This window comes from Taudactylus pleione, unplaced genomic scaffold (assembly GCF_031769625.1).
Source record: "Taudactylus pleione unplaced genomic scaffold, aTauple2 ptg000571l, whole genome shotgun sequence".
Taxonomy (NCBI): domain Eukaryota; kingdom Metazoa; phylum Chordata; class Amphibia; order Anura; family Myobatrachidae; genus Taudactylus; species Taudactylus pleione.
Window position 1 is genome coordinate 3,726,770 of NW_028284973.1, and position 12,243 is coordinate 3,739,012.

The following is a 12,243-nucleotide window of genomic DNA, read 5'->3' on the forward strand; positions in this document are numbered from 1 at the left end:
TTATGATGTTATCCGTGCCAGATCGCCTACACAGTCACTGAGCCCCGGAGTTATCAACTGTTGTTCGTTTTTTGTTTTTTTTTACAGTATAATATACATGTTTTGTGAAATCTGATAGACAGAGTTATAAGACAAACAGACTCGACTGAGACAAATATGAGGAAGGGAGACAGACGTGTGTGTGTGGAATGGGGAGGGGGGCGGTGATAAAGAATAGAGTTACTATAGATACAGAAAACGGACAGACACACTTGATAGGGATGGACTGATGAAAGGGATTGATTGATAGATAGATAGATAGATATGAGATAGATCAGTGGTCGGGGAACAGGGGTAAATTACCCCACAAGGGGGAAAATTTAATTCCTAGGGGCATTCATATACATGCCCGGCTGTCCCGCAGGGAGGTTCTAAGCCGGACGCCCGCTGAGATGTTATTACCAGCGGCGCCCGGCTCCTTCCCTGCAGCGCCGCGTTAGCCGGAGTCTGGAGTTCTCTTCTGAACTCCAGCTTCCGCCTCTCTCCATGCGCACTATGGGAGAGATGTCATGACGTCTCTCCCATAGTTCCGAGGAGCAGCCGGGCGGACAGGACAGCGGCGGATGCAGGAGCGGGGATTAAGGTAAGTGGGTTTTTTTTGTACAAGCGGCACTACAGGGGCATTATATGGGGGCACTACTACAGGGGCATTATATGGAGGCACTACTATAGGATTTCCCTCCTTTCAAATCAAGGGGGTAACGTCGGCGTATCTAAATATATTTTGGGGTAAAAGGTAAAAAAGATAGATAGATAGATAGATAGATAGATAGATATGACAAAGATAAATATACATAGAGTTTGATTTTAGATAGATAGATAGATAGATAGATAGATAGATAGATAGATAGATAGATAGATAGATAAGAGATAGATAAGAGATAGAGCAATGGTCTCCAACCTGTAGCACGCAAGCTACCGGTAGCTCGCTGTCTTAATGTTGGTAGCTCACCTAGCTGCTGTACTGCCGAGTAAACTAGGAAGAAGTGACCTCTGACGCATGCTCCCCCGTGGTGTCAACGCCATGGGTGGAGCCACAGGGAGACATGTCAGGTGACTGCTGCAGCTGTGTTTCAGTGTGGCGTCTACGCTACAGCAGAGCCAATGACTCCCACCCAGACCTGCCGGAAAATCACACAGCAGCCCTGCCTCTACAGTATTTTTTGCTCCTCTACTGCACGTACCTCCTTGGGGCCGGTAATTAACAGTGAAACGTTCCTGTGCTTAAATTTTATTTACAAACTACAACAATATCATTGTAATAATTAAATGCATCGTTGTTTTCGACGAAAAGCTTTTTTGTTATTATCCTTAAATGAAAATACAATTATAGTAGCTCTTCAGGAGGTTTCATTTTACTAAAGTAGCTCACACCTCAATTTAGGTTGGCGATCACTGAGATAGAAGATAGATAGATAGATAGATAGATAGATAGATAGATAGACAGACAGACAGACGGCGGAGGTAGATGGAGCAGCAGCATCTCCGTCCATTAGGACGCTCTTTGCTGCTTGCTCTAAATAAAAAAAAAAAAAAAAAGCTTGGGGCTGCTAAGCAGTCCCTCCTATTAGAAAGTGCAACTTATCCTGCCGCACCAATCAAAAAACTGAATGACAGTGGCCAGGGGTGGGGTATATGTGGAGGAGGACCTGAGGCATCCTGGGAGCTGAAAGCTTAACTGTTTGGTGCCTGCATCACTCCAAGAACATCATTTCACATTGGTATTCCTGTGGAGCCATTATGGACCCTGAAGCATACTTGCCGACATTCAGCTCCCTCCTTCCGGGAGGGAGCTGAATGCCTGCAAACAGTGGGGGGCGTGGCAGGGCAATGGGTCTATGTTGGGGGCCCCCTCCTCACAATGCCAAAAATAAAGGCATTGTGACGCAGGGGGCAGAGCCACGATGACGCAATTCAGCACAAATCACATCATCGGGCACCCCACTGCGGAGGTTTCTAGTAGGTAGTCGGGTGGGCAGGCAGCAGCCGGGAGGCTTGCCTGCCTTTCCGGACTGTCGGGAGAGGCACCCGATATTCGGGAGGGTAGGCAAGCCTGCCCTGAAGATAGATAGAGCCGTATTCAATTTGAGCCAAGCCGCGATACTTTTTCAAGGCCCAAACTTTCCCCCTACTTCGCCTGTTATGCAGGTGGAAAAGTATTGCACGGGTGCCGGCTTTACCCCGTATTCAAATTGAAAGTACGCGACAATGGGACCCGGCAAAACTTGAACAGGCGGAAAGTACTGTCAGATTTGGGGAAATCAGCCTGACACCCCCCAAAAGATGCTCTGACATGGGGGTTAGCTATGGTTACCCCCGATTTGGCTTGCTGAAGTTATTTGGTGTTTTTAAATGGGCTCAATAGCTGCTAAATAGCGTTTTTGTATACGTGATGCAGAATAGTATTCAGGAGTATTTTTTCAAGAAAATAACTTATCCCAGAAAATTTGGGGTACTTGAAAATGGGGGTCAGCATATTTAAAAGTTGCTAAAGTGAAGTTGTAAAAATGTGAAAAATTCACCTGCCGCAAGCACCTGCAATCAAAAAAACACCTGGCGCATACTTGGGGACCCCACAGAGTCAAGTTCGCTAGTTTTTAACTTTGTGCCCCAACTTTTTTTTTTTGCCCCCTTTTTTAAAGTCATTTTTTGGGGTGTTCTTAAGTGTTTTAAAAAAATATTTTGACACAATTTACCTTTGGGGGACTGTCTGAAGGCTGCACGGGGTTCCCGCAACGTTGCACCCCAAAACGCCAATTCTGCACTTTTTTCCGCCTGCTATTCATAGGCGAAACTTTTCCGCCTAGTACATTGCATTGACTTTCTGCCTCTTTCAAATTGAATACGGGGTAAAAGCAAAACAGGCGAAAGTGACGTCATCGGCGAAAAAGTATCGCAGATCCGGACTTTTCACCTCAAATACGGGCCTGATAGATAGATAGATAGATAGATAGATAGATAGATAGATAGATAGATAGATAGATAGATAGATAGATAGATAGATATGAGATAGATAAATATGAGATAGATAGATAGATAGATATGAGATAGATAGGTATGTGATAGATAGATAGATAGATAGATAGATAGATAGATAGATAGATAGATAGATAGATAGATAGATAGATAGATAATTGTGTAGAAAGACAAACAAATGCTGATAGATAACCAGGTATGTTTTTATAATAGATTTCCACATTGATTGGGGCCAAGCAATGACCCATTCAGTTTGCTAGAGTGAAATAGTGTTTCCGTGCCTAAAACTATGAAGTGTAAAATGCTATGTAGACAGTGCAATTATTCAGAATAACCTCTGGATGAAAGACCTCTGCATTGCAGATATGCAACGTGCATCCCGAGCAACAACTGACCATAAGAATACCTTCAGCTTTCTGGGAAGCTGGATCTTTAAAAGACGTAAAATGTAGCAGTGACCTGCTATACCGTTTCTGGTAAGTACTATATAAGTAATAAAGTCTGACTCAGCCTCCGTTATTATTGCCTATCCTGATGAAACTTCATTGTCATCTTAATGGGAAAGCAGTATATTAAGAAAAAGACATTTCTAACAAGTGGTCAAATGAAATACGTGCGGTTTTATGCCAGGCTCTCAGGTATAATATAAACTCACCAACACAACCGGACAGATTGATGTGGGGGGTAAAATGTGATCCTTCAGTGGTCCGCAGTCACATTCAGGCTTCAGATGGGATGCACATTTATTGTGAAGCTGTTGGTGACAATATAGAGTTATTAAAGCCTAACATCATAGACTAATATTTGTTTAGAAATAGAATATATATATATATATATATATATATATATATATATATACACATACACACACACATACACATATATACATACAAGCATACATACACACATACTGTACATTACAGATGTAGTTTATATCCTGGCTGTAGTTTATATCCTGGCTGTAGTTTATATACTGGCTGTAGTTTATATCCTGGCTGTAGTTTATATCCTGGCTGTAGTTTATATACTGGCTGTCGGGATGTTGGCACCAGAATCACGGCGCCGGCATCCCGATGGTAGGTAGAGGGGTTAGGGTTAGAGGCTTTGGGGGGGGGGGGGGGGGTTAGGTTTAGGCTGGGGGAGGGAAAGTTAGGTTTAGGGGGAGGGTTAGGCTACTTACTGACAGGTGTCTGTACCCTAACCCTGTCGGGATTCTGACCGCCGGGATCCCGCACCCAAGCCAAGCCGTATATTAGTAGTTTGTGTAATTTTTCCTAAATGTCATACATTTATATAAATGGTCCCTATCATAAGCAAAAAATACTACAATATTACCTATTGATTAATGAAATACTTAAAAAACACAGTATATAAAACTTTACCACCGCATGTATACACGGGACCGGTATGAATGACCGCCGGACCTGAGCCCAGTGGTTGAAATCCCGATGCTGGCGGCCTGAACAGCGCAGATCCCGACAGGGAAGTTAAGTATGCTATCTCTACCCCTCTCCCCCCCTAACCCTAACCCTGACACCCCCTTCACCTAGCCTAACCCTAACCCAATCGGGGGGGTGCCTAACCGCAAGTCCTCCCAGGAGCCCCTAAACCTAACCCTCCCCCCCGCGGCTGTACACTCGCGATGCCCGGCTTACCTTTGTTCAGTATGCCGGGCGTCGGGATTCCGGCGGGTGGATAATAATAGGCATCGAAATCCTGACGCCTATCATTACTCCCATGCCGGTATTTCACAGTCTGGCTTCTTGACTACATACTGAATACACAATAGACTGTTATTAAATTGCAAGTGTGGAGTAACCTATTGCAACCATTATGGGGCATGGGTGTGAGGGGGTGGGGGCTGATTGATTATTATGACATCAAAGTGATGTTTGCTTAGAATTATAGGTTTGCTTTTTTATAACTGTTTTCAATGTGTATTGGTGGAATGCTTGCCGCTATTATTATTCTCAATGACTTATATAGCACAAACATATTCCGTTGTGCTTTACAAGACAGACATAGAGGTAAGAGGACCCTGCTCACAAGCGTACACTCTATAGTGAAATAAGAATTGATACACAAGGATAGGTGCTACCTATTGCATAATGTTTCAGCGATTGCAGAGGTTCTTGGTGAGCTGTATGATTCAGACACACAGGAATGTTGGCCTTGGGCCAGAAGGATGTGAAAGTGAAGAAAGAGAAAATATGTTATGTATGGACATGTATATAGGGGATGTAATTGGGTAGCATAGCTTATGGTAGTGTGGGTGGTTCTGGATTTGATAAGCTATCTGAAGAGGTGAGTTTTCAGGGAACCCTTGAAGGTTTGGAGACTAGAAGAAAGTCTTATTGCGCTTGGGAGGGCATTCCACAGGGTGGTGCAGCCTGATAAAAAGTCCTGTTAATGTGAATGGGATCAAGTAATGCGTGTGGATTAGAGACGCAGATCTTGTGCTGAGCGGAGATGTCGAGCTGAGATATATGTTGGTGTAGTTTGGTTAGCCTTATGTGTAAGTACTGTAAAAGTATTTTATATTGAATACTGTAGAAAACCGTAAGCAATTGAGGGACTGACAGAGCGGATCAGCCGACAATGAATGTTTGGCGAGGAAGATCAGTCTCGCAGCTGCATTCAAAATGGATTGTAGTGGCGATAGCCTGTTTTGGGGAACACCAGTAAGGAGACTATTGCAATAATCAATGCGTGAGATAAAGGGCAAAATTTACTAAGCGGCGGTTTCTATTCTAAACCCCGGCGGTATGGTGGCGGGTTCTATTCTGTTCTAAACACCGGGGGTTTGGTGGCGGTTTTGCAGTGGTTTCTAAATGACAGCCCTGTTCTATTCTATTCTAAAATGTGTTTTGATGGCAGTTTTGCAGCGGTTTTGACCTTAGTATATCTGCAGATAGAAAAACCGCCGCCAAACCACAGTCAAAACACATTTTAGAACCTCTGCAAAAAAGCCACCAAACCCCCGGTGTTTAGAACAGAATAGAACCCGCCACCAAACCGCCTGGGTTTAGAATAGAATAGAAACCGCCGCTTAGTAAATTTTGCCCAATGAGTGCATGGATTAGAGTTTTTGCAGTGTCTTGTGTAAGATATGATCATATTCTGGATATATTTTTTAGATGTATGTAAAAGCATTTAGAGACAGATTGAATGTGGGGAACAAAGAACAGTTCAGAGTCACGGATGGCACCTAGGCAGTGAGCCTGTGGGGTGGGGTCGATTGTGGCGTTATCAACAGTGATAGGGATATCAGGTTGGTAAATACTATTGGCCGATGGAAATATGACTAATTCTGTTTTGGATATATCAAGTTTGAGGTGGCGAGATGACATCCAAGATGAAATGGCAGAGAGACATTTAATGACACGTACCAATACAGATGGTGACAAATCTTTGGAGGACAGGTAGATTTGAGTATCATTCGCATACAGATGATACTGAAATCCAAAAGAGCTGATAAATTTGCCAAGAGATGTGGTATAGATTGAGAAATGCAGAGGACCTAACACTGAGTGTCACGGTTATGATATTCTGTAGATCTAGCCCTGGACCAGTGGCGGGCTGGGCCGGGGGGCAGGGTGCAGGACGGAGTCCGGTCAGCGCTACACAGCACAAACACACAGCCGGCAGCACAAACACACAGCCGGCAGCTGTGTGTTTGCTGTAATCAGCAGCCGCTGAGAGTCTGTCAGACTCTCATCGGCTGCCGCTGCTCCCACTGCGGGAGCCATCTTCCGGCTCCCGCAGTGGGTAATGGGAGAGCCATCGTCATGACGACGTCTCTCCCATAATGCAAAGCGGCCAGAGGAGCCGGTGGATGCATCGGGACCAGGAGCGGGAGTTTCATGTAAGGGTTTTTTATTTTGTTTTTTTTAAGTCTCTCTCTACTGGGGGCACTGCCAAGGGGGGGGGGGGGATTACTATGGGGGCACCTCCAGGGAGGGGATTTCTATGGTGGCACTACCAGGGGGGAATTACTACTGGGGGCACTACCAGGGGGGTGGATTACTACTGGGGGCACTACACAGGGGGGGGACTACTACTACTGGGGTAACTACAAGGGGGGACTACTACTACTACTACTGGGGGCACTACAAGGGGGGGTTACTACTGGGGGCACTACAAGGGGAGGGGACTACTACTAGGGGCACTGCATAGGGGGGAGGGGACTACTACTAGGGCACTACCACTGGGGGCACTGCGAGGGACCACTGCTGGGGGCTCTATATAAAGGGCAATACTGGGGGTACTGCATAGGGGGGAGACTACAACTGGGGCCACTATTTAAGGGACATTGCATAAGGGTTACCACTATTGGGGGCACTGCATGGGGGGGTGGACTGCTACTGGGGGCACTGCATAGGGGGTACCATATAAGGGGCTTACTACTGGGGGCACAAGGGGCACTGAACAGGGGGGACACTACTGGGGGCACAAGGGGTACTGCATAGGGGGGGATCACTACTGGGGGCACTACTGGAGGCCTGCATAAGGGTGTTATCTCCTGTGGCACACGGGGGCACTGCATATGGGCACTACGACAGGGGGCTGCCCCTAATCTATATTTTTACCTTACATTAATCCCATATGGACCCGCCTCCTCCCTGAAATACTTGAGGGGGGGCGGCGTCGTAGCACGCACGTTCTTCGGGCACCCTGGCTACACGCTACTCCTCTGCCAGGGCCGCCTGCATGCATTTGCCCCCCCAGGCTAAAAGTTGCCAGCCAGCCCCTGCCCAGGACCCTTGGGTATGATGGATGTGTGTAGGAAACGTGGAGCTTAAATGATACCATAGGGTCTATTTACTAAGCAGTTTTAGGAGACAGAGTGAAAAGTGATAAGAAAGTGATAAGGTGCCAGCTAATCAGCTCCCAACTGTCATCTCACAAGCTGCGTTTGAAAAATGACAGTTGGGAGCTGATTGGCTGGCACCTTATCACTTTCTTATCACTCTGTGTCCTAACACTACTTAGTAAATAGACCCCCATGGCTTATAGGTACAAACAGGAGTATAGGCACACTAGTGATAATGTAGGAACCACAGGCTATTGATATGCATGGATACTGAACTGGAACTGGAGTGAACAGACCAGGGACCTCATTCAGAGTCGCTCGCTAGATGCGATCGCTAGCATCCAGCGTATGCAAATTTGTCAAAGTTACGGCATGGGAAGCGATCGCTCGCCAAGGCATAAATACACCCACTTTGGCTGTGCGAGCGATCGCTCTGTGTATGCAGACACCCATTAGCGTATGTTGAGACGCCCACTAGCGCACGTCATCTCCAGGAAGTGTATTAAAACATTGGTACATCGAGCACCATCGGTAGCGATCGCAGCACTTGTGGCTGCCTTACCCTGCCGCAAGCACTGCGAGGACTTCAGTGTAAAAAACAGGCATGTGACGTGTAGTATGACGCTGCCTGTTAATTAGGCATGCCTTAAAAACTGCGTTGAAACACAGAGGCACGCCTGCTTTCGCACCTCCACTCCTCCGTTATTAGTGTCCTGCCCCGGTTACCACCCACAAACGGCCTCTCCTGTCACTCATTTCACTGGGCTGTCTTTGCTGGGCGAGCGAGCGGGCTGCGATCGCACAGAGTAGTTTGCGCATGCGCAGAACGAAGCGTGCGCATGTGCGTTCGCAAACCATCGGTCCGCTTGCGAGCGCACAGCACTAGCGAGCGGGCCTGAAGGAGGTCCCAGGTCCACTGGGCATCCCCTCGCTAGTGACCTGTGAAGGCCAGCAAGACCAGGGATACACTCCAGAGACAAAGGTGACCTCCGTGACTCAGAACAATATAGTACTGGTAGATTGGAACTCAGGCCAGGAATCAGAGTCTAATGTAGTCAGAGTCCAGCTTGAAGAAGCTGTAACCCTGATACTGCTCTGATGCAAGACCTGGAACTGGAACCCAGTGAGGAACTGAGAGTCAGGATAAGTTATACAGCTACTGACACCTCAGTGTACAGACCGTATACTTCACACTGAACCCTAAGCCCTGGAACCAGCACCCTTCTCTGTACCAAGACAATAGCACAGCAGGGAATCCAATACAGGGTCATCACAATAGTATAACCAAGTAACCTGACTAACCACAGAGCACAGAGTAATATAATATAGGTAACTTGCATGCATTGTCCAAGCGACACTGATGGAGTCCAACAGAGATGTACTAGGAGCAGGTCTGTATGCAGCGTGGAAGCTGCAGTATAGGCAAAAAAATGCAGGTAACAATACCAATAGGATAAGCCTGAATGCAATGTGGAAGCTGCAACACTAGCAGAAATAGCTGAGGATGGTATCCAGCGAGTCGTCCATGAAATAGCAATGGAAGTTACAGGAGACATTATATCAGAACACAAGGAATAAATCCTGGACTAAGCCTCAGCTGTTACAAATGGGTTTTGGAGCATGTCAACAGCTACAGATTGAGTAGTGTTCAGGCAGCTACACTGGAATGACAGCAGGTGGTGCTGTTTCATATTGTACGCTACGACTATTCTGTTGTAAACTTTTGCTGGTTAATTCTCCATGTTGTGTAATGTGATGTTTTGTTATTAAAGTTTTCCCCACAGTGTTCCCTACATGCTGGCAGAGCCATAACTAGGGTAGTGCGACCAGTGCCATGGCACAGCGCACCGCAGGGCAGGGGGCGCTGTTCGGGCCTGTCAATTTTCCTGTTTATTATCATTCTCACTTGTAGCTTCCTCTTCTTTTATCCCCAGCATCTCCTGGCCTCCTCTGTCTCTTCCCTGGCCCTTCCCCATGAAGCCATGGCCCTTTTTCAGGTGCACTATCTTATGACCCTTTTTGAGAAATGGGGGGAGGGGGGAGCGCCAATGCTCTCTCTGGCACAGGGCACCAAAGAGTCTAGTTACGGCTCTGCTGTAAACTATGATATTTTACAATAGTATATGGTATGTGTGTCTAATTAGCTGCTCACACAGATATGAAAACCTGCCTGTGATCGATCTGTAAGATGCAATATATCTATTAAGTACAGTGTTTAGTAGAAATAGAAATATTGAATATATGCAAAATAAAGCTGAAATAATGGACTCTCCCAATGCTCTGCTGTGCGGTTGCTCATTGATTAATGCTCAACAATGTTGAACTGAAAATTAATGGGATATAATACAATTCAAAAGTATCAATTAACGTCAACCTGTAAAAATATCAATTCCTGTTAATCTACAGTATAATAGGGCAATAAAATGCAAGTATGTAATGTACTAATTTATTAACTAATTAACCCCTCCCATCAGAATAATGTGTGTGCGTGTGCATGCAGGTGCGTGAGTGTAGATCATGACGGTAACGCTGTAACAGTTTGTACACAGGGCTACATGCAATTATTTAACCTGCATGGACATTATTAATGCTCTTTATTCAAAGCACTGACATTAAATTATACATTAAAATATACAGACGTCTTTATTTTGTCAGCATTTTTACAGTGAATTTACATACCACACCTTTTTGGAAAGTATCACACACTAAATTAGGAACAAGAGCAACATCATGTTTATTTAAACATTTGTCACATTACAAATTGCAAAAACTTTGCATGAAACATATCTCATTAGGTAATAGAAAGAGTCAATTTGACAGCAGAATGTGCAAACTGAAATAACATTTCAATAACTGGACTCAAATTTGTAAAATTGTTACATACATTAAATATTAAATGTGTCATTATTAAGGGGCCTATTCATTATGTTAATTATTAAGAATCTACTGTGCATGTGCGGGTCTCCTGGAAAATGGATCCTGTGACATTTTCCCAGGGACAGCAGTACTGCGCATGCACAGAGACACCGGAAAAATAGCCGCCAACATATTCGGAGTGATTTTTGCTGCGGAGAAGCACGCTGGTGACTACGGACGGGTAAGTATGAAACTATATGGGTGCAGGGTGTGCGGTGTGGGCGCCCCTGGACCCAGGTGCCTGTGTGTCGTTAGATGCGGCAGTAGGGCCATCCTGTCTGAGCTGAATGTTTTTTTATTTCAGATGTGGGCAACATTCCAGAGCATTGAAGCAAGTCCGGGAGTCTGAGGGAGCAGAAGAAGAACCTACCACTGCCCTGGACATATATGCATACATTGGTGTTCTTATGCACTGGATAACAGTATTAATAATTAACCCTATAGATGGTCTATAGCAGGGCACCCCTAGATTACGTGTATTTTAAATCTCCTCGTTGGTGCACAGGTGTATTCATTACTGGCTCTACTTATTGAATTTGTAATACTGAGGAGAACATGCAGCACTAGTAAAATTGTATTACACTCTATTTCTATTGTGTAGACTGGGGAGGGGGGTTTCCAGGCACCCGGAACCCCCCCCTTCCTTTGCCTATGACTTTAGTACTTAGACTTTATTATTATTATTATTATTATTATTATTATTATCATCCTTTATTTATATGGCGCCACAAGGGTTCTGCAGCGCCTTACAAAGTACAGAAACAAATGAGCACACAAGGAAACAGTTATTAACAGTACAAACAATGCAGGGCATTGATTTATAAACATTGCTGCATAACACCTAAATAAGCAGCAGGGTGTCAGGAACCAAGTGTTAGGTGCCATTGCAAATGAAAGTAAAAGTAAGGCAGGGAGAAGCATGTAAGGGAAGAGGGCCCTGCTCGTGAGAGCTTATATTCTAAAGGGGAGGGGCAGACAAACAGGGGAGACACAGATGGGCTAGATAGTGAGAAAGTAGCATAGAGTAGTGGGTTAAGATGAGTGCTGGAAAGCTTTGAGGTAGAAATAGGACTTGAGAGCCCATTTGAAGATTAAGAACCAGGAAGCAAAGTGATGGAGGAATTTTGAGCTAAGGCCAGGGGTAAGAAAAAAGGCAGCTACTCGAAGAAGTTGGAAGAGGAGACTGTTATGAGTGTTGAATGGAAAGAATGAAATGGAGGGTTCATAAGGTAAGAGTTGGTAGGAGTGACCCAAGGATAGAGGGACCCCAAGACCACCACCATGGAAACCTCCAATCCAGGGTGTGTGAGAGAATGTGAGGCCCCCAAAGGAGATAGCTGCAGGAGCAGTGGTATCAGATTAGTAAATCAAGGGTTTGGTGATTGCAAGGATAATCAAGGAGTTGCAGATGAAGGGCTCATGAACGGGGACCAGTTTATTATGGACAGAACTGGCTTTCCAGAGGGCACAGGAGAGAGGCCCAGAGTTAAGAGGCGAGA

General features: G+C 45.4%; 1 protein-coding gene across 1 annotated transcript in view; it reads right to left on the reverse strand.

Moving 5' to 3' along the window:
- The window catches only part of DGKB (diacylglycerol kinase beta), a 511,490-nt gene that overhangs the window by 433,790 nt on the left and 65,457 nt on the right, over positions 1-12,243 (reverse strand). Inside the window, exon 11 of the mRNA XM_088453127.1 lies at positions 3,671-3,769. Within this exon, the coding sequence (XP_088309253.1) occupies positions 3,671-3,769 (99 nt within the window). The remainder of the gene's footprint in view (positions 1-3,670; positions 3,770-12,243) is intronic.